This window comes from Lepidochelys kempii, chromosome 12 (assembly GCF_965140285.1).
Source record: "Lepidochelys kempii isolate rLepKem1 chromosome 12, rLepKem1.hap1, whole genome shotgun sequence".
In the NCBI taxonomy this organism is placed as follows: Eukaryota; Metazoa; Chordata; order Testudines; family Cheloniidae; genus Lepidochelys; species Lepidochelys kempii.
In genome coordinates, this window is record NC_136391.1 from 11,528,570 (window position 1) to 11,551,986 (window position 23,417).

At 39.9% G+C, this 23,417-nt stretch overlaps 1 protein-coding gene across 3 annotated transcripts in view; it reads right to left on the reverse strand.

Annotated features, from left to right (window-relative positions):
• Nucleotides 1-2,009: 2,009 nt before the first annotated feature.
• The window catches only part of DUS2 (dihydrouridine synthase 2), a 54,529-nt gene continuing 33,121 nt past the window's right edge, over nucleotides 2,010-23,417 (reverse strand). For all 3 annotated transcript variants that reach the window (XM_073307574.2, XM_073307575.2, XM_073307577.2), the window contains 8 exons: nucleotides 19,511-19,581; nucleotides 18,863-18,949; nucleotides 17,211-17,379; nucleotides 14,260-14,381; nucleotides 12,135-12,278; nucleotides 10,174-10,261; nucleotides 8,369-8,442; nucleotides 2,010-5,589 (listed from right to left, as the gene is read on the reverse strand). In XM_073307574.2, coding sequence (XP_073163675.1) covers nucleotides 5,349-5,589; nucleotides 8,369-8,442; nucleotides 10,174-10,261; nucleotides 12,135-12,278; nucleotides 14,260-14,381; nucleotides 17,211-17,379; nucleotides 18,863-18,949; nucleotides 19,511-19,581 — 996 coding nt within the window. In that variant the 3' untranslated portion in view covers nucleotides 2,010-5,348. The remainder of the gene's footprint in view (nucleotides 5,590-8,368; nucleotides 8,443-10,173; nucleotides 10,262-12,134; nucleotides 12,279-14,259; nucleotides 14,382-17,210; nucleotides 17,380-18,862; nucleotides 18,950-19,510; nucleotides 19,582-23,417) is intronic.

A 23,417-nucleotide genomic window follows, 5' to 3' on the forward strand; every position in this document is an offset into this window, starting at 1 on the left:
CCCAGCTCACACTGTGTAGTCTGCACATGTAATTCACCACTAGAAGGAAACTGATACTGATGTTACATTTCTCTTAAACTATATAATCTACTTTTGACCTCTTTGGTCTGTTGATGAGTTTGTTGGAAAGTGTTTTATCAAACATCAATTAATTTAGTCTAAACGATAGTCTATTCTCACTAATTATTCTCTTATTAAAGTGAAGCTACACCACACTGAATTGTTTTTAAGACTATTTTAAGACTACATGTGTTTTGTGGTTCTTATACGTATCTAGCACCCAGCTATTTACTTATGCTCTACATGGTGTCCAAGTTTTGGCCCAATTCCAATATAGGGAGGGGATTTCAACTTCTGATTTTCTTAGTTAGATGGGGAGTTACATGGGATGGAAGTGCTGCAGTTTTGTTGTAATGGAGGTTTTCTCCAAGTCTTATGCAATGACTCAAAGAGCTATAACAGTCAGTGAACTACATGTATAATTCACACTACCTTCTCATACCTGAGAATGAGAAGAAAATTGCACTGTTAACATTTAAATCCAATCCAATGCCCACTGGAGTCAACGGGAGCCTTTCTATTGACTAATGGGCTTTGGCTTAGACCCTAAATAAACATTTACTCAAAAGCAATACATATATTTAAAAATGACATGATAGTTGGTCTATGAGGGTATGTCTACACTGCAATAAAACACCCATGGCTCACTTGGTCAGCTGACTTGGACCCATAAGGATTTGGCTGCAGGGCTATAAAATGACAATGTAGATGTTGCGGCTAGGGCTGGAGACCAGGCTTTGAAACCCAAGTGGGGAGAGTCCCAGAGCCCACGCTCCAGCCTGAGCCTGAACGACTACACTGCCGTTTTATAGCCCCATGAACCTGAATCAGCTGACTTGGGCCAGCCATGGGTGTTTTACTGCAATGCAGACATATCCTCAGACACACCGGGCCTGTGGCTTTGACAACAAAAAAAGTGACAATACACTTTTGTGAATGAGGGCTTCTTTAACAAGCCAGCACCTGTTTGTGACCAGTTGCAGGCTTGCTGGGTAAAGCATTTTGAAAACTGTGCTCCTCTGCAGGTCATAACGGGGAAGTGAACCCTCCGCTCAAAAAACCCCCAAACAAACCCAAAGGCATTTTTACTCTTTGAATCAGACAGCAGCTGAGCTGACACTTGCCAGCTTTCTGAAACTGCAGTACTAGGGAACTCTACAATTTAAATATTCAAACTGTGTTTGTACCGCCAACATTTAACCTCACATTCCAAGGCAGGGTTGGGCTTGGAGCCTGGGACATTCCAAAAAGCATTCCATCAACAAGGCCTCAGGAGGTAGTCTCCAACTTGGGAGCATCCAAGATAAAAGACTCAGAAGAACGCCTTCACATTCCCATTCATGTTACAAATAAACAAAGTATATACATGGGTGGAATGGGGATAGATTGCTCCCTACACACAGAGATCCTGTACAGTTAATCCTCACACTTTGCAGGGTATTGTTACCTATATTTTCTGGTCCCAGTGCCATCAATATCAAGCACAGCTTCCCATATTTTTTACCTTGTGACAGAAAAGAACAATTGCTTCATTAAATTCCAAGGACAATTTAGTAGTGAAATTCCTTTACCAAACAAATGCTTAAAACAGAGAATAACTTCGGTCAGTATTATCTGACTACCATATTCATGTAACATGGCCACATTAAGTTAAGCAGACACAATTTCTTACGGTTGGTGTTAAATTTCTTCTTGAAATCCAAGCTGTGGTCTGGATTGCCATCTTACGCAAGAATGTAGTAGTGCAGCAGCTGTACGGCTAAGACACATTAGTACAGGAATTGGCATGTGCACAAAAGACATCTGCCATCTCCAGTTTATACAAGGAATACGCAGAAGATAGATCCATTTTTTAGCCAAGAGAGAATGCAGAAAATATAAACGACAAATGTTACAGATGAGCCACGGTCTAGATTTTTTAAAATTTATTATTATTATTATTATTTTTTTTTTTTACAAAAGATATGGTTCCAATCCAATACCTTGAATAGAACAGTCTCTAGAAAAAAGGCATTTTGTTCCCCAGAATAAGAACCTGTTTTAAGATCAAAAGCAAACCTCAGAACTGGTATATATGCAGGTGCCACTATCACAGATGTATCTAGCATGAATTCAGCGATGTGAATGGTGCAAAAAGTTACACAGCAGGGGAAAGTGGGTTAGGAGGAATGCAGCAGGAAGAGCAACTAAGGCTTATCTATGCTGCCCTGCAGTTTGGACTACAAGGACGCGAACAGCAGTGCACACCAAAGTGCTGCACTCTGTAACTCTCCTGTGAGGCCATTTCAGGCCTGAATTTTCAGGTGTGAACTTCCCTGTTCACATTAACGTAGTCCTCTTCAAACAGAAAGACATTAATGCAAAAAAAGAACCTTTTAGTTTATGTCCACAGTGCCCACATAGGGGAGTTACTGCACAGCACTTTGGTGTACATTGTTGTTCACGCCCTCAAAGTCTGAACCATGGGGCAGTGTAATCATAGCCTCAGTTAAAGGATTCTCCCTAAAACACACTTACAGACTCCCATTAGTTGCTTTTCCTGACCCACATCAAGGACATCAAATGGGACTCTAAATCACACTTTGTATGCACTCATTTTCTGACCATTCATTTACATCACTGCCAAATTTAGTCTGAAATATTCATTCTAGCAAAGCAGCACCTCACTTTCTTGTTTGCAGATGCTACACTGTTTATCTTAGCACAATTATATATTATTCAACTAACTGTAGTTACTTCTACAAGCTTTACACTAGATAAATAAAATAATGATTTGTTATCACGTAGTTATTTAAACACTTACCTTGCAAGCGTTAAGTCTTCTAGACAATATAACTTATTTCAACGACACTTCAGTTTGATTCAGTCAAATCATTATATACATGTTTTGTAGTTGCACACTAAAAACATTGATCGTATTTTCTTTGGACATTGACATTAAATTGAGGCAGCACCTTCTCTGATCTTCTATTACTTCCCTATGTTTAATTTTTGTATTCTCTCTTCCCCATAAGAGGCCATATACCAAATAGCCCCTTTCTCACCACCCCCCGAACTGGTGCACATAGATATTATAAAAGCAGGGTTAGCCTGCATCTGTGTGCTGATTACCTGTGGTTCCCTTCACAAGTCTATTTCCCGAGGCACACTGTTTCTGCCAGGAGCAGAAAAATTTACACTGTAGGAGAGGTGTAGCTTGTGGGGGTGTCACATAAGGCCAATTGCCAGGACAAGAAAATGGTGTAAAAGCATTGCAACACAGGCCAGGGCTCTTAGACTTCCATCCTGGAATGCCCCATGCTTTCAGTTGCAGACCTTCTGCTGAGTGACTTCTCTGGGTGCTTCAAAGGGAGTCACAACATTCCATTATGCTCTTCCTTTGGTTCTCGTGTTTGAAGACACAGTTTGGCCCAAATAGTCCATAAACCTTTAGTGGTGAAGGCAGCACTGATATTAAGGCTCATGTGAGTATTATGCAGGCACTCAGGGCCATAAGTTCCCTGGCTTTCCAGGAAAAAAGTGTTTTTAAAACACTATTATTTTTGACATGCAAACATAAAATGACCTCAAATTAGGTCACTTACAAGATCTTATGGAGGAGGACAAGCCTGTTTATGCAAACTAAGATTCACAGGAAGAGAGAAACTAGGAAGCTGAATCAAAGACTTTTCAAAGGCTGCTCCCTTTGACAGGATGCCCTCTGGCTTTCCAACCCCACAGCCTCCTGAAGGGAATGCCATAGCAAATGGGACGGAAAAGGCCACACTAAAGTGTGGCTGTTAAAAGTCACCTGGTCTCTACTGTCAGGCAGCATCCTCATCCAGGGATACATCACCACTCTCCAGGACACACAGCTTTAATTAAACTAAGAGAATCAAGAAATTAGAGTTTTGGTCAGACTTGGGGTTAATAAACTTCCTCCCAGAGGTGCAGGATTTGCAGTTTGCAACTTCCATTGAGGCAGTTTCCTCCGCGGTAGCATAGATGGTGATTCCACAATATGCCTGGCCAGTTTCTGCCAAGAAACTCTGGATGGTGATCCAGAAGAGCTCCAGTGGATCTCCCAGGTTCCCTAGTTAGGCCTTCTCTCAGAACTGGGGATGCACTGCTCAATTCTGACCTGTCCAGCAGAGCTGGATTGCAGACAACTTGCGCTGCTTATCATCACTGGGCCTTGCAACCTGCATTCTGCCAGGAAAACTCAGCGAATGAATCAGATTCTGGTATAGTATTTGCATGACCATTCCTCATGATGGTATAAAAATGGCCTTGACAAAAGCTCCTGCCCAGACATGAATCTCAGTGGGGAAAGGATTATTCCTGAAGTTTATGGCTTGTTAACTAGACTACAATTTCTGTCACTGCTCTGAAGTAAGTGTTCTGTGACTAAAACCATTGTGTGAAACTAGAACATTTAGTTATGAAAGCAGCTTTTAAAACTGTTTTTTTTTAATTGCAGTCTACAAAGTAGGAAACGAATTGCAATTATTTTTCAGTTAAATGCAAACTATGCAGATTTATTAAAAATTCAGAGATTTGAGTAGCAGTCACTTCAATATGCACGTACATCTTTTAAAAACTCTAAACATAATCCCAGTTAGATATTGCTGTTCCGTTTGAAAACAATGGTTTAGCGAAGACACTTCCATTTAAAATAAAGGTGTATATTATTTTTAAATAGGGAAGCCACTTTGATATAGTTCATCAACAATGAATTATGTTCTTAATATTTTCTTCATACAAACTACTTTAGGGATCATGACACAACCTGCTTTGTTTCAGACAAGAGCTGATAACTTCTAACATACTTATCCCTGTTAATGGAAACTACCTCAAAACTCCAACGGTTGGAAACAATCTGTTAAGAACCTCTCTCGTGTGTGTTTAAAACTCTTCTTTCTCCTTATTAAATATATTAAACAAAAAACTCAAAACCTCAAAAGCTAAACTGAAAATAGTTTGCTATTGAAACAGAATTTAATGTTGGGATCATCTTCTCATTCTTATTTAAAACCCAGGCTGCTAATGTATCCTGTTTCAAAGGCACCAAAGCAGAACACAAAAAACATTTACCCAGTCCAGTAGGTTTTCATAATCGGGCAGAGTTTACCTGTCTCTGACTGACAGACTTTAGATGAAATACAACAGCAGGATATAAAAAAGTGAGTGAATTGGTAGCTACGCAGATTTCAGAGTAGCAGCCGTGTTAGTCTCTAAGGTGCCACAAGTACTCCTTTTCTTTTTGCAAATACAGGCTAACAAATTTATTTGAGCATAAGCTTTTCATGCTATCGTGGCACCTCAGAAGAGCTGGAGTCAGAAGCTCCCTCAGTAAAATGAGCTCTTTTATGCGAAGCCTCAACAAGTAGGTCATCTTCATGTTCTTTGTTGTTCAAGAACTCCTGGTTCTCTCTCTTGCGTTTGTTAATCAGGTGGTTTTCTCCCTCATTAAGCTTCCCCTCTGGGAGACCCAGCGTCCTAAGACAGACTATAGCTGCAGCCTGTTCTGCTAGCTTCTTTGACTTGTCCCTGAAGAGTAAGACAGAGCACAGGTAAAGGTAGAAGCAAAGCCTGCATGTTGCCAAGTACAATATTACATGCTTGAAAGAATTCATTTCCGGTCTCCGCTGCAACACAGTGAAACAAACAGTATGCAATACTCATGACAGCCTAACAGGTGGAAAGAGCTCAGGCACATTCACATCTCTTTAGATGCCTGTGCTTCTCTAAGGTGTACTTCAAGTAGGAAAACGCTGTCTAAGAATACTGAGCCAAATCCTGCAGTCCCAACCGTCTTTGCTCAGAAGGTAGGACGCCAGTGGAAGTTTGGCCAATTGCTGCAATCCTTACTCCCACTAACATCAAAAGCCCTGAATAAAGCACAATTTATGGAAAGAGCCTCAAGTCCAAACGTATCCCTAAATGTGAGTGCAACTCCACTGAAGTCAGCTAAAATGGGCACAGTTCCACCAGGACTGAAACCTAACAAACTAGCTTTGAGGACAGGGTTATGTGTTCTTGAAACTTAACACACGAAAGGATTCTCTGTTTCTCTTCATTCAGCTAAGCCTGGAATGAGAATTATGGTCTAGCTGGAAGTTTGCTGAAGTCTGAGTAGTTCATAGGAATACTGATTGACAATTATAGCATTGGAAGTACAATGCTAAAATAACCTGCTGTCTGTTGCATATACGTATTAAAAGGGGATTTGTCTAACACTGATCTTCAATTTGCAATTTACTAGATGCAACCCTATGTATATCTTCCTGAGACAAACTCAAGGAATTTCATTATTAATAGATGCTTCTATAATATATTATTGGGAACCTTAGTGCATCAATTGAGGCAACTACTGATTCACTTTGTGACTTCTGGCAAGTTATCTAACCCCTCTCTGCCTCATTTTTTATATGTAAAATGGGAATACTACTTATCTTTGATGGGATATATGGATGAAGAATACTTTTCAAGTGTGGAGTATTTTTTATCATGGGCATTTCAGATTCAGTGTTTCAATACATTAATTAGTTCAAACTATAGACAGATTTCTTCCCAGCTTTAGGTTGGTTGTTTTTTTAACATGGTCTTGGGACAGGGAACATTTTAAAAAGTTGCTATCTGGATGCCTTTATGTACCATTTCACTTTATTTTATTTATTGAGTTACTGAAGGTATTCACAGTACAATAAGGCAGAACATTTATAAAAATATGGATTTGTAAATATTCCTAAACTGGATTAGGAGTCCAATCTAGCTCCAACTCTAATCAATGGAAAAACTCCTCCTGTCTTCAAAGTGAGAAGGAATGAGCAGGCAAGGGGATCTTCAGTAAGCACATGGAAAAGTTTGTGTAGATGAGAGGACAAAATGCTGAGGGGCAGTGTGGTGAAATAAAGCTGACTAGTTACACAAAATACAAAGATATTTTACAGTCAATATATTTGATTACAATTTGTCTGTTTCATTGTGTTTCCTATATTGCAATATACACCCATTTTTGTTAAATCTATTCCATAAAACAGTGGTTCCCAAACTTGTTCCACCGCTTGTGCAGGGAAAGCTCCAAGCGGGCCGGGCCAGTTTGTCTACCTGCCGCGTCCACAGGTTCGGCCGATCGTGGCTCCCAGTGGCTGCGGTTCAGTGCTCCAGACCAATGGAAGCTGCGGGAAGTGGCATGGGCCGAGGGACATACTGACCGCCGCTTCCAGCAGCTCCCATTGGCCTGGAGCAGCGAACCACGGCCACTGGGAGCTGCGATCAGCTGAACCTGCAGACAAGGCAGGTAAATAAATTGGCCCGGCCTGCCAGGGGCTTTCCCTGCACAAGCGGTGGAACAAGTTTGGGAACCACTGCCATAAAACAATTAAATTAATGTAATCTGATTTTCAATATAAGCTCGAGTATCCCAGGCCTGAACCATTGTAAGACTTCATTCAAAGAAATAGATACATAATATTCCTAAACACTGGGATGAGTATCATCAGAATGCTGCTGATATGCAACTATCTCTTTTGCTTTATGAATCCAGAAAGTTGTGTCACTGCTCTGGAGCAAAAGTTGATAATATTGCCATCTACTTTCAAAGATGTCAAATGTTAACTGACCCAAAGGAAATATTTTTGTTTTTTCATTTCAGCAAGAAAAACAGCAAAAAAAATACAGTTTTGGTTAGAAACAAACCAAATTCTTCTGATCAACTGTTCACTCAGCTCTAGTTGCCAACTGGATTGTATCTTGTTCTCCACCCTGAAAAAAGGAGAAGCCTTGGTGCTGCGTAAAGGTTATCGCCATGAAGACGGCCACGTCTTCCCTCAAAAATCCCTTGCTTACTGAGGGAACGTTACGCAAACAGTGGGCAGGATTAAGAAGTATTGCATCACTTTGACGAAGGTTTCCATGCAAAGCTTGTAGCTCAAATATTAGTGAGGAAGTGTTTTTTTCCAGTAGCATAGTTTAAAACTCTTAATGTTAGAGGCCTTTGCCTTATTTGAGGCCACCTTGAGGACTGTCCTAGTGGAAACATGGGCTCACACACTATTTACCTTTTAAGGATCCTACTACTGGAGACAGTCTTTTGGCTATGAAGGGCCCTCAGCTATGGAACTCACTCCTCCTTGGCATGTCTCATTTAATCATGTCCCACTTTAGAGAGACATTTTAAAGTTTTTTCCTTTCCATTATACCTTTATAAAGTAAAGTTTACTTAGTATTTTTTCCTCTCCATGTTTACATGTTGCCTTTCCAACAGTACATCACAAACAAATATTTTACTAAGGCCCAGTTACAAAACACATCAGAGAAGACTTACCATAAGGTTGATCTATATTTTTGTTCAGCTACTGTGACAACTGAACAGAATAATTTATCTAATGGTCTTTGAACCTAGAGAAAGGAGAGAATTACAGGTGTAACTTATTGCATTTCGTAAAACGAGCAACAACAGAGTCCTTCCTAGTCTTCTTTTTACTCTGGGAGCATGTAACACCATTAACATCCCAAGCCTTCACACTGCAAAATTCCCCTCACGTGTTCAAAATACTCAAGGAATCTATTGTCCGAACTAGAGTTGCTTCAAGAACTGCTTGATAGGCACATTGCACTTACCCATATCTCTAACAACAGCTATCACCAGATGCAACATAGGCAAGTACAAGAAACCCTGTAACAATTATATCATAACCTGTGCATACTGGAAATTTCTTCCCAACCCTAGTCAGTAAAAGATGGAGGGTTTGTCTCTTTTATATGTTTATGCCATCTAATAAAACTGTTGATATTATCCTTATTCACATCTAACCCTTTTGAATCCTGCCAAGCTCTTGGATTTAAATCATATCCAGTGGCAATGAATTCCACAGTAAGTTGTGTTGTATTAAAAAACTGTATTTCCTTTTATCAGTTTTAAATCAGATGCCTTTCAATTTCATTACCTGTATAGTTTTTCTTGTATTAAAGAGACTCTAAATCCAAACTTTGTAAAACTTATACCGATAAAAGTTACAGGACCAAATCACACCACGACAGGGTTCCTTACCTTTGCTTAATCATTTAGAAACCTGATCATGCAAACATGAACTACCTGGCATAGCACTTATGACATGGAGTAGACTGTTAGAATTTTGAAATTAAGATGTCCTTTTGTAATAGTTGTTCACTCTCTCATTTTATAAACATGTTTTTCTTGTTTATCTACCACAGCAGTTGCAAAAATTGCTGCTGCCTAGATAGAAAAGAAAAAGCAGACTTGTGACATACCAGATGACATTAGCAAGAATGAACACAATTCTAGGAATTCAGTGGTGCTACATTCTAATATTCCATGTCTCACTTAGCTTTTTAATATTAGATATAGTATCATTTATCATGTGTTTCCAGAGACACAAGGAAAATTCAGACAGGCAGTGCACACATTTTTTTCAGGAACACAGCAAAATAGCATTTTAGAAAATGCTATTAGTGAATTTAAAAATGTTTATAATCTGGACATAACGACTGGGTGGCCCAATGAAATAAGATACTACTTCTTTCACCTACACAAGAATGAGTTCAAATGTAGGCTCAGTGAAATATAATAAATAAATTTGATGGTTTCATCCATATCCCCTACTCTGTGTATTACAAAATTACCTCACAATTGACCATTTCCATTTGAGGCGCCCATGGGCCGGGGGGTTGCCAGTGGGAAGAACTGCAGGTCAGAATTGAGATACATAGACAGAATTGTAAGGGGGAAGCTTGCCCAATACTTGAGTTCCTCACTATCATTAGTGCTAAAACAGATCACTAGTTTTATACAGAAAAAATAAGGACATTTTCATTGGATTTTAAGGGAGGTTAAATTTTATACCTAAAGAGAAATGTTTCTATGCTGTAGAAATGTGCTAATTTCGTGTGCTAATTTCGTGAAAATTACATGTGTGTCCATACCAAAGCATCTAGCAACTGTGTCAACAAAACTCCAGTTTAAAAATAAAAAAGCATTTTTAAACTTCGAGAGCGTCTTGTTTCAAACCAATCAATTCACAGTTTCCTGATAGTCCTCAGTAAACTATGGCATAAATGTATTAGCTAAGGATCTGCCTTGTACTTTTGTTGAGAAATGCAGAGACTCACAGTTTCATAAACAGGTTGAGGGTGCTTTGCCTTCCTACACCATTCCAAGAGATACATTTTGGGAGTAATCTGTGGTGGATATTCTCGCCTAGACAGAAAAATGAAATACAAAATAATCCCACAATTGTAGTGAAAAGGTTTGTACAGAAAATATTTCTATAGAACAGACCTATATTAAGTTAGACAGGTAATCTCTCTATCAATGCAGGATTGGTACTATAGTATTTTTACTAGTTTTTGTTTCCAGTCTAATTTTAAAACTCCCAAGCGACAGGTCTCCCATCCCTTTCCTCAGGGAACTGTCCAATAAATACATCTTTAAATTGGTATCTAAAAACTATTATTAAATATTGTTTCTTTATTTACCACCTCCCACCTTCACTCGGTGCAGTCATACAAGCAGTGACAAGGTACTGATAGGAAAGCTGGGCCAAACTGCCTGCATTCTATTGCGTTTTGGACTGAATCTGACAAGCTGCACCACAGGGGTTTAAGGCATCTTGGGCAATACTCAACCAGTACTCTAGGCACCGAATGGCTAGGCAGCAGTTCTGCAGAAAAGGACCCAGTGGACGAGAAGCTGGATATAAGTCAACAGTGTGCCCTTGTTGCCAAGAAGGCTAACGGCATTTTGGGCTGTATAAGTAGGGGCATTTCCAGCAGATCGAGGGACATGATCATTCCCCTCTATTCGACATTGGTGAGGCCTTATCTGGAGTACTGTGTCCAGTTTTGGGCCCCACACTAGAAGAAGGATGTGGAAAAATTGGAAAGAGTCCAGTGGAGGGCAACAAAAATGATTAGGGGGCTGAAGCACATGAGTTATGAGGAGAGGCTGAAGGAACTGGGATTGCTTAGTCTGCAGAAGAGAAGAATGAAGGGGGATTTGATAGCTGCTTTCAACTACCTGAAAGGGGGTCCCAAAGAGGATGGAGCTAGACTGTTCTCTGTGGTAGCACATGACAGAACAAGGAGTAATGGTCTCAAGTTGCAGTGGGGGAGGTTTAGGTTGGATGTTAGGAAAAACTTTTTCACCAGGAGGGTGGTGAAGCACTGGAATGGTTACCTAGGGAGGTGGTGGAATCTCCTTCCTTAGAGGTTTTCAAGGTCAGGCTTGACAAAGCCCTGGCTGGGATGATTTAGTTGGGGACTGGTCCTGCTTTGAGCAAGGGGTTGGACTAGATGACCTCCTGAGGTCCCTTCCAACCCTGATTCTATGATTCATTGGGACAGGACTGACAGGTTTCTCAAGAGACTGGACAAACATGAAGTATAAAAAAATTATTCTGCAGGATCACTTCAAAATTAGGTGATCTTAGATCAATAACAGAATGTTTACAAACTGTGATTTGCACAGTTCCTCAATTTAATGTCTCAGGGAATGCCTAGAGATATCTTCTGAAGACTCCTGGTACATATTAAAGAAAAATTATTAATGTGCTTTCAAGCTCCTGCACAGTACATAGGTTTAGGAGAGGTAGTTTCAGTAGAGTGATATACTTAACTAATCACTGACCATTATTTCTTAAAAAATATATTTTCTTAATAGAAAAAGCATTTTGAGGCTGCTTATTACTATGCACTTCATAATTTCCTGCTAGAACTTCCTTGTTTCAGCAGAAAAAAACCACAGTATTTAGAAAAATATACTGTGGCTTAATTAAATTTCATTAAAAAGAATTAAACTCTATGAAGTTTTAACACACAAAACAGCTTTGTTTAGATCAATGTTCACATTCTTTTATGTGTGCCTGAAATTTATCATCATCAATTAACATACTGCACTATTTAATTAAATGTCATATGGACTGTCTCCTCTTAAAAAGTTTATCCAAGAAGGTGCTGTAATATTTGAACTGCCAATTTTCACCTATAAAAGTTTTGTCAGGTACCAAAGATCAGACAAAAAAGTGTAACAGTAAGTTCAAAAAGATGGTGAAGAATAAACTTTGCATGCTTACTTGTCAAATCTAACAGCCATTTTTATCACATCTGTGTCTTCCATCTGCTCATCTTCATCTTGTGTCTTGGCCTTTAATGATGCCTTCTTAGCTTCCAGAATAGCTGTTGTTTCTTCATAGAAACCGCCCATTTCAAATACTTCACTATTAAAAAAATTACTTCTATTATTAGCATTAGGAGTCAATTTATGTGTGTTCACACACCATTTTAATAACTAAAATAAATATTAAAAATGTATTTCAAAGAAGTTGCATGTGCTTAGAAAACTAAGTTGAGGTACAGTTATATGTTGCAAAGTAACGCTGTCTAGAGTCATGGGATTCTATATTCATCACCTGTCCTTGGCTTCTTGCAAAGTTTGCTCAGTTTACAAGAAAGAAGTTCATTCCTCTACCTGCTGACCTAAAGACTCAACCTGGGATCTGAAAGCCAAGCCAGAAGCCATCACAGACTCTGCAATTTCAATTAAATTACAACTTTACAGATGCATAAGCCAATAAAGATCCCAACTCTCTCTCCCAGTCTTGTATCAGCTCTGAAAGGCTAGTAGGAACAAAAAGTAGTTAACATTGTCAAAAGAATTTGAATACATATAGAGGGCAGATCTGTTGAGCAAGATGATATTTTTACAGTCCCTTTTCTGATTTTTACAGTCCCTTTTCTGATAATCTGATTATCTTATGCATTAGATATATCAGAGGCGCAACTGCACTGGCAAAATTGGAATCCATAATTCCCCACACATGGTAGTAACTATGAAATCTGCAGTGTACACAATGTTCAGTATTTTTTTAACCACTGTATCATAACATGTCTCATAGTGGGGTAAGGCAACTCAATAGTAAAAATGCATGTGCGCTGTGTACACTATGGTCTCCATTGTTGGTGTTATCAGTAGAACAATAGAGGATGAATAATTATGTAAGTGAGGAGGTTCCTTAGAGTGGACAAGGCCGTCCATATATGCTGAGCCATGTAAACTCTTTTCTGACTTTAATATATTAGTGCACACTCTAGCACTCAATTAGAATGAAAACTCTGTAGTATGCTAAAACTTTTACTGGTAGCAATTTAGCGTTAACACCACTAGGCAGCAGTGTTAAATCACATTACTATCTACAGGTTTCAGAGTAACAGCCGTGTTAGTCTGTATTCGCAAAAAGAAAAGGAGGACTTGTGGCACCTTAGAGACTAACCAATTTATTTGAGCATAAGCTTTCGTGAGCTACAGCTCACTTCATCGGATGCATACTGTGGAAACTGCAGAAGACATTATATACAGTGTGTATACTATCTACAGAGATGTTTTCTCATTTTAAAAAGAACTAAATGTTCTTCAGTTATGTAGTGATTAAACAGACTGTTCAAAACATTGTTTCAAAGGCTTATGGACCCGCTAAGACAGGTCTGTGAAACTGCTTCTTGGTCAATCTCTTTCGAGGTCTACAAAAATGCAAAAAAGCTATGGAACGTATTTTCAAAATGGCACAACATTGCTCTTATACAGTGAAGGTCTCTGTTTAATTATTTCATTTTTATAAACTGTGCCTTTCATTTCTCTAGATGCATCCAAAATTTAACACAATCAGTTTTTGTAAGAGCCCCCCCTTCGACTGGGTAAATTTTCCCCTTTCGCTATTAGTTACACAGGGAGCCCTTAAAGAGGCAACAGCCCCTTTTTCTTCTGGCCAGACAGACAAGGACACATTGCATACAGTTGCATTGAGCACATTCTGGCCAACACTGCCACCCGTTGCTGTGGAAGTAGCATACCAGATAACCAAAGAAAGGGGGGTAAACGGTTATCCTAAAGATGTAAAACAGCATATTGCAAACACAGAATTATGCTATGACAGTGGCAGAAAAAATCCCCTATGAATTAGCTGAGTCAAGGGAAAGCTCATCCCTCTGGTACCAGCAGATGAAATGCTGGCACCTGCTGGAGACATGATACTGGACTAGATGAACCACAGGTCTGATCCACAAAAAGAAAAGGAGTACATGTGGCACCTTAGAGACTAACAAATTTTACTTCTTTTCTTTTTGCAGATACAGACTAACACGGCTGCTACTCCGAGGTCTGATCCAGTATGGCAATTCCTATTACCTATATAAAATGCTTACCAGATTTCTTGAGTCGACTGTGCAGCATGCAGTTTCTTTCCCTCTGTGGTTTCTAACTGTTCTCTTAACATCTGACAAAGACAGTACTTTGTGTTGGTATAGTGATTATCATATCTCACTGCCTGAAGGAAAGAGATATGTAATATGTAAAAATACACTAAAGAAAGAACTATTCCTATTACCTAACCTTTCACATGTTTCTGGCTACATTTCAAAATAGTTTAAGGAATGTACAGCACAGCGTATACAGTTCTCAATAAAGTAAAGTCTACTCAGTACTCTCATTTATTAACATAGTCCAGAACTGGTTGGTGTTTTTTTCTGGAAAAAAAATCTGAATTATTTTATTATTGGCTCTTTATACACTTGAGAAAAACAAGAAAGTAGTTGACAAGAATTTCACACATATACTACTTTACTACTCAAATTGATGGATGTACACCTTTGGGTGCAGTGGAAGTTTGACTAATTTGATTTTTGTCCTTTTCCATTCCTTGATTTTACCCTCATGATTTGAACAGATCAAAGCTGTATGTGGTCGCGGGAGGGGGAAAGGTTTTGTATAAAAATAAATACAGCTTGCACTTACTGCAAATGTGGCCTTGTTAGCCAAGTCTCCAATTCAGCAAGGTACCTAAGCAGTTCAACTGAAGTCAATGGGACTATTCACATTCACAAATGTCTTGCTGATCTGGACATAAGTCACCTCTGATAGTTCAGAAGTATAAGCTGTATTGTAAATTCTGCTTTAGGAATAATCTTTGGTATTTAACTGCGTAACACAGGTAACTCAACAGACTGGGCCAAATTAATCTCTGATTTAATGCCAATGACAATGGAATTAATAGCACAAATGAATTGGCACACCTTTTGTAGGGCTGAAAATATATTTCTTTATTATGCATTTTCGCTGCTGTACAACATTGCAGGCAGTACGGTTGACTTGAAGAGGCTGGCGCATGTTACCTTGGTGATTTTTTTCTTGAAGGACATCCTTGATAGAATTGAATGCGCACCAACCTGCTTTCTTTCTTCACGAGAGTTCACCTTCCTGATCGTGGCGCATATTAATTTCTTGGCCCAAACATACATATTGGTCAACTTCTTCTATTTGTTCTCCCTTGATTGTTATTTGGGCTTTTGGCAAGGTATCAGACAGCATACATTTTGTTTTGGAGCATTTAGTTTTCAGTCCGACTTGGCTGCTTTTTGTGTTCTAGCAGTATTTTCTGTAGTTTGACAGTATTTTCACACAATACCTTCAGCTCAGCTACTGCCAGCAATGTTGTACGGCAGCAAAACATGGGCACTGATGAAGACAGCAGAGCAGCAACTGTCTGTCATGGAGATGGTGATGGAAAGAAGAATTCTGGGAATTTCAATCCACAACCGAGTCCCCAGTGAAGTGATCAGACAGCAGAGTGGAAGGCAGGATGTCGTCACTGAGAGCAGGCATAGTAAAATGCGATAGGCCTGGAATACAGCGAGGCTCACTGATAATCAATGGACTGCAGCTGTTGCTGAGTGCTACCCACAGGAACTGAAACAACCACTCGGTCGACCTCCAAAGAGATGGGAAGATTTTATTGTGAAAAGACATGGCGGCACAAGGAGAAGGAAGGCCAGGATACGAGCAAAATGAAAGACGTGTTGTGATCGGCGCAATCTATACGAGGGCTGAAGGACTGATCGATCAAGGTGATGATGCATTTTAGGCCTTAAACTTATTTTAAATTGAACTTTTCTAGATTTTTAGCATGTAGTTTTTCTCATGATGGTTACAAAATTGAATAAGAAAAAAAAGTAAGACACTGAAGTCCTATTCTTTTAATCTGTTTTTTTTAAAAACATGCATCTGTGATAGGGCCTTCAGTGGCCGGGCACCCTAGTGGCTAGATCATTGGTTAGGGGCTGGAGGAGGGGACCTGCCCTCCTTTCCCTCAGGTCCTGGCTCAGAGTCCTGGGCCACTCACACCCCTTGACAGGGGAGATGGATCTTGCGCCCAGCCATGAGGTCGGGGGGCTCAGGACCTCGTGTCTCCCTATGTAAGTCCTTTAGTTTGGGGAGTGGCCCTGCTAGTCCAGTTTCCCCACAGTTGGGGCTTGGCGGTAGATTCCCGTTGGCAGGGGAAGACTTACTTGCTTCCAGTGGTTGCATTGGCAGACAGGTTGCGTCTCTGCCTTTAGGCAGACACACAGAGAGCTCCTGCCTCTTTGCCAGTCAGCCCCTGACTGAGCCAGGCTCCCCTTTTTTCTCCCCCTTCCAGGACTGGCATTGGCTGCAGGTTTAAGGGGCGGGTCTAGCTGAACCCACAGGTTTTCTTTAACCCCTGCTGTGCCTGGCAGCCGTCTCTGTGCTCCTTCACAGCAACTCTGTCAATAAAATGGTAGATGGCCCACCAATTGCACTATAATGAAACAACTGACTGAACAACCTTCTCTGTGCTTTTCTGCCATTTGAAAAAACCTTAACATTTTCTAGAAGAGGAAAATAATTCTCTAGAGTAGTTTAAATGACTTTAGAAAACTGTGAAACTCTGCAGCCTTCCTAGACAGAACTCATCTTTCTATTCCTACTCCATTCAATATCACATTCACTGTTGTAGCATTCACAACATTGGCACTAGTTCTGCATAAATGCAGAGATTTTTGAGGGCATCCCAAAAGCCTGAGAAATCTTTCTAAAACCTGGGCATCAAGAATGAGAATAGGCAACCACAGTATGTAATAAAACAAAACAAAATATTTACTGTATACTAGACAAAAAATTCAGTGATGTAGTCACTGAAAAGTTGGTAAAAATTGTAATAGTTTTCATCTCATGCAATATGCAAAAATATTACAGGAGCTTTACTAATTGAAAAACAATGAGGAATTAAAGACACCCTACACAAACTTGGGTTAACATCTCTAAACTATATTAATTACAGGTAAAATCTTCCCAAACGTACGTATTTGATGTATTCTTGCATGACTTCCTTCAAGGGACAAAGGCCTTCTCTTCTGAAGATGGATGGGTTCCACATGGCAGCACGAGCTATCATTACCGATGAAGCACCTGCTGCTTGTTGGAAGGCTTCAATGTCAGTATATTCTTTGATGAAGTCATGAGATCCTCCACTGAAAACGAACATCTTTGTTATGATTAACAATGATTAACATGACACCACCATGCAGAAAACAGTGTATTCTGCGCATTAATAGAGCTGGGCACGCATGATAATACAGAAGGCTTATGGACTGTCATGTTATTCATTGTTGGTATAATCTATTTAGGAAATCAGCACCACTCTGGGAGAATGGATGGCTTAGAGCAGTGGTGGGCAATCTGCGCCCCATCACTGGCTTAAAGGATTATTAGTAATGGGATATGAAAGCCTTCCAAAGTCAGACCAGGCCAGTAGTGACCAAAAGTTATTAGCATCTGATGACTGATTGGTAGGCAGCCTCTGTAAAATGAGTTCGGTGGTACCAATCCAGTTTCTAGTGAACAGTTCTCCTTAACTCAAGACATCCCCCAATAAGCATAAATTGGCTTAGTTTCCCTAAAGGAGACAAGCGCTGATTTTGTATGTGCCACCTTCATTAGCTACACAATAGGTTTTAAAAGTTAGCTGTTCTGGAAAGAGAATGCTGTTTGGTGGCCTGTGCAAAATGAATTTGAAGATCTTAGTTCAATTTCCAGTGGATCAGGTGCACCTCCAAACCTGGTACCCCTTGTTGGTAATTGTAGTAGAAAGGACTAACATTGAATGAGCATAGGCTCAAGTCTGAGGCAAATGGGCAGGGGAACAGTGAGCAAAAAGCGTGCTCTGCCTCTAGCTACGCTGTACCATGTTCTATGGTTAGAAAACATCATTTTCTAACATTATCAATCTAAAGCTAAAAATAATTTAAAATCCTGTTTTCCCCTCCCAACAATTTTCTAACTGTAACAGAACACTAACTCACTTTGAAGGTGGACTAAAACTAGTCATAAAAATTCTTCAGGGTCCCCTTAAATGAAGAGCTACTGTTAATTTTGACATATAGGATAGTTACCCAACATTTTGATAAGAAACCAGAGCTCCCACAGCCAGGTGTACTTTGGGGAAATGTATCTCAGCAACAGAAGGCTTTGGAAGGCTGTGGCACTGGTTTCAAGGCCTAGGCGATCAGAGAGCGGGGTCCTGTTGCCCAGGGAGAAGTCTGCACCAGGGAGAGTGCCTGAGAAACCCAGAGCTAGGAACAGTAATCAGTCACTACCCACATGGCTTAGAAGCACATAGAATTCAGCCATTGGATTCAAAACAGAACACTGGGGTCTGCCCAGAGAGGAGGAGGACTGGGCCATGTCATGACACAATACTAGTGGTGTTCACAGCATAATAATTAAGGAGCCCTTTTTGCACTAAAACAAAGACAGTGACATTTCAGATCGCTAACTTTGAATACCAAAGCCTCACTCTAACCTTGTGATTTGACAACAGATGTAATTATCTCATTTGCCCTATATAAAGAGACCCTTAGTTTCCTACACTTAATCCCTTCTTGCTCAGTTAGATTTCCTTGGCATAATGTCTACTACTAGACATGGATACCTTAAGATGACCATCTAACTTACTTTGCTATTACAGGAACAGAGACTGCCTCAGAGATGGCTTTGATCACTTCACAGTGGACAGGATGTTGAGGCCTCTCCTCCTTCTTCCTTCGCAACACAGAAAGAAAAAGACAAGATCAAAGATTTCTAGTGGAAATTGTGCCTAAGTAAACTCTTAGCAGACAATTCCAGTCCTGTAGTGACAAACCTAGTCAGTCTCAGTTTACGTTCATATGCAAGGTGTAAAACTGCGTCACACGAAACACACCTTGAAAAATATTGCTATTTTGGTTCCCTGTGCAGGTGAAGCAGCTAATGTTTGGGGTGCACAGCTGTACACCTCACACACCTGAGAATTAAAATCTAGCATGCAACTATTTAATTCCTTTAATGTTAGATAATTTTTCCCTTCTATTTGGTTTTACCAAGGCTAAGATTTTAGAAAAACAGAAGCATAAAGTTAAGCTGCTAAATCTCTATTTATGCTCCTGAATAAGAAGCCTAATGTAGAAAGTACTAAGCACCCAGCTGCTGTCATTGAAATCAGAACTACTTCCTTGCAGCTGAACTAGACAAGGTGAAGTAAATTTGCTAGCCCTAGTTTATTTCTCTCTACCTGCCAACAAATAACAACAGTAATAATAATTCTTTCCACACAAACATATTTACCTTCCATGGACTGCAATGGCAGCAACACCAGTCTTTTCTATCCTCTTCACCAGGCTTATAGTGTCTTCAAGCTGAGGAGGGAAAAAACGGAACACATGTTATTTTAGTTTGATGGAGGAAGAGCTCTTCATCACATGATCATTATACAAACACATGCAGGAAATCTGTTCTCCCATCGAAGTGTACACAATTCCTACATTACTACGATCATACCCAAGATGAACATAACCCTTAATATAAGCTTTACTGAGAACTATTTATTATGGCTAAAACAGGATTCCAGTCATGCCATTTTTAATATGTCTCTTAGAAATTACAGCTTAAGAACCTGCTTGACCCAGGGAATACAACATTTGAGACTAATTCCCTTCACACGTCTCTGGGTTGTCTTTTAAAAGACATAAAAACACACTTGATTGGCAGGTACTATTTCACTGAATATGCTATAAGACATATATACTGCATCTTGGATGGAAGAGATATCACTCACATCTATTCATGCACGAAATATTCACAAAAATTTCCCTAGGATAGATGTTGAAAAATGCCCCCCATGACTGAAGAATTTGATTAATATCCATACATTACCGGTTGTCTCATGAAATAAAGAAAAAAAACAACCCTTCTATTCCTTCAAAGAGAAAACATGAGCCTAATGAATGAGGAATTCAGGACATCGCCAATTTATTTTGCTACGTGCAATTATGCAGCTTTTAGAAAAAGCAAAGGATTCACCTTCTTTTCAGATGTTGGGCTAGTAGACTGTGGTTCATCTGAAAGTACAGTAGAACCTCAGAGTTACAAACACTAGAGTTACGAATTGACCAGTCAATCACGCAGCTCATTTGGAACCGGAAGTACGCAATCAGGCAGCAGCAGACTTCCTCCTCCCCTCCAAAGCAAATATAGTATTGTGTTAAACATAAACTACTAAAAAAAAGGTGAGGGTGGGGGAAGAAGCAGCATTTTCAAAGCTATATTAAGTCAATGTTCAGTTGTAAACTTTTGAAAGAACAACCATAATGTTTTGTTCAGAGTTACAAACAACCTCCATTTCCAAGGTGTTCATGTTTCTGAGGTTCTACTGTAGCACATTCGGCCTTTGGGAGAAGCAGATAGCATGGACGTAGAGACAGATGCTTACTTCCTGTTCTGCTGGAAGATACATGCTAGGCAAACCAGCTTGAAACAAGAAGGAAGAGAATCTAGGACAGTTCAAAGTGAAAAGGGAACATGCTAGTTCTTTGATCTCACGATTGTAGAGGGGGTTGTGGTGGACAATCAGCTGAACATGAGTTAGTTCCCAGTGCAATTCTGTGGCCAAAAAGGCAAATGTGATCCCTGAATGCATAAACAGGGGTGTCTCAAGTAGGTTCTCTCTGTATTTGGTACTGGTACGACCATGGCTGGAATACAATGTTCAGTTCCAGGGTTCACAATTCAAGAAGGATGTGGATAAATTGGAGATGGTTCAGAGAAGAATCACAAGAATGATTAAAGGATTAGAAAGCTTGGCTTACAATGATATACTAAAGGAGATCATTTTTTTACCTTAATAAAGAGAAGGTTAAGGGGTGACTTGATTAGAGTCTGTAAATACCAACATGGGGAATAAATATTTAATCATAAACTCTTCAATCTAGCAGAAAAAGGTATAACACGATCCGATGGCTGGAAGTTGAAGCTAGGCAAATTCATACTGGAAATAAGATGTACGTTGTTACCAGTGAGTAATTAACCATGAACCAAATGTGATGTTGCCCCCCATAATGCTTTATGGGAATATGCTTATGAATGTGTATATGACATAACTGGAATGCGTTTTTATGCTACATATGCCATGTAACATCTCTCTGTAAAGGTTATGATCTACTGAATATATTCATCTTATGTGTATGCATGTGTCATTTTTGTACTCAAAGTTATGAATATTGGCTGTATACTTGTTTAATTTTAAATAGCCTCAGTGAAGCAGTTGGTCAGCTTCCTGAGAAAAGACTATTTTCAGTAAGTGCCCAATCAAGAAGCCCTTAAGCCAACAATGAACTTGGAGACGCCAATCCACATCTAAGCTTTCCCAGGAATGTGGCTTGGCTGGTAAGGAACTCAGTCATGCGTGGACATGCGACTTGCCCATGTGACTCCAAAACCCCATTTTGTGGCTGGATTCTACACTGGGGGAGGGAGGAGTGTCCACCAACAAGAGGAAGTTTATTTAAACCCCGGGAGACCCCTCCATTTTGTCTTCAGCTGGCTCAAGAGATAGCCTCTCCACCCCCAAAGGATACCAGAAGGAAACTGGGACAAAGGACAGTAACTACAGGGGGTGCGAGTGATTGCTGGACCCAGACTAGAAGGAGACTAGTCTGTAAAAGGAAGCTTACTGGAACATCTCTGAGGGTGAGGTTTTATCTGTTTTCAGTTTTCTTACTGTATTAGGCATAGAATTGCGTGTTTTATTTTATTTTGTTTGGTAATTTACTTTGTTCTGTCTGTTCCTACTGGGAACCACTTAAATCCTACTTTCTGTATTTAATAGAATCACTTTTTACTTATTATTTAACTCAGAGTATGTATTAATACTGGGGGAGGGGAGGGCAAAAAGCTGTGCATCTCTCTCTATCACTGTTATAGAAGGCAAACAATTTATGAGTTTACCCTGTATAAGCTTTATACAGGGTAAAATGGATTTATTTGGGGTTTGGACCCCATTGGGAGTTGGGCATCTGAGTGTTAGAGACAGGAACATTTCTTAAGCTCCTTTCTGTTAAGCCTGCAGTTTGAGAGATGTGGTTCAGACCTGGATCTGTGTCTGTAGCCGGCAAGCGTGTCTGGCACAACCAGGCAGGGTTTTGGAGTCCCAAACTGGCAGGGAAAGCAGGGGGAGAAGTAGTCTTGGCACATCAGTTGGCAGCCCCAAGGGGGTTTCTGTGATCTAACCCGTCACACAACATACCAAGGGTTCTGGTGGATTCTCCATCACTGATAATTTTAAAATCAAGATTGGGTGTTGTTCTCAACAATATGCTCTAGGAATTATTTTGGGGGAAGTTCTATGGCCTGTGCTACACAAGAGGTCAGACTAGATCATCAAAATGGTCCCTTCTGGCCTTGGAATCTATGAAGATTGTTGAAGATAAAAAGTATTAAAGTAAAATCAGTGTACGCATGATTTTAAAGAATGTGTACAGGCCTAATCTGTGCATGCAATCACTGATTGCACATCAGATATTTTTACACAACTAGTTACACATTTGTCCATATATACATACATTCAACTTGCATGTGCAGTCATAATAACTATGCACATAATTAGGCAGTAATTTGCAAAATAACCAGATGCAATTACCAAAGGGAAGACAAATTGACTATTGGAGCTTAAAAACTCTATTCTACACAAAATAAATTAGTGACTAAAAAGTAAATTGTAACCAACTGCATCATCAAGGACAGTGTTCTGAGTGAGATTGTTAATGCTGTGGAGTTTGTGGAGAAAGTCAGTAGTATCTTGGAGGAAGCCGGCACTTTGTGTGGCGAGTAGTTTGAGGATGGTTTCTATGAGTCTCGATATTTCTTTAGTAAGAGTGCCAGGGCCAGATGAGATGGATCTGTCTGGGTTTCCTTGTTTGTGTATCTTGGGAAAAACAGAGAAGATCCCCTGAGTTGGGATCATGGGGATGAGGTTGTAGAGTTTCTCTCGGAATTGTTTGAGGAAGGATTTGATGACATCCTTAAATTCCTGGGTAAACTGTGGTGTGGGGTCTACTTTGAGTTCTTGATAGTAGGTGGAGAGTCAGACAGTTGCTGGTTGGCCTTGCTAAAGAACGCATCACAATGGAGGACTACGATGGTGAACCTTTTGTCTGCTGGTTTAATCACTATCTGGTGGTTGAGTTTCAGAGACTGT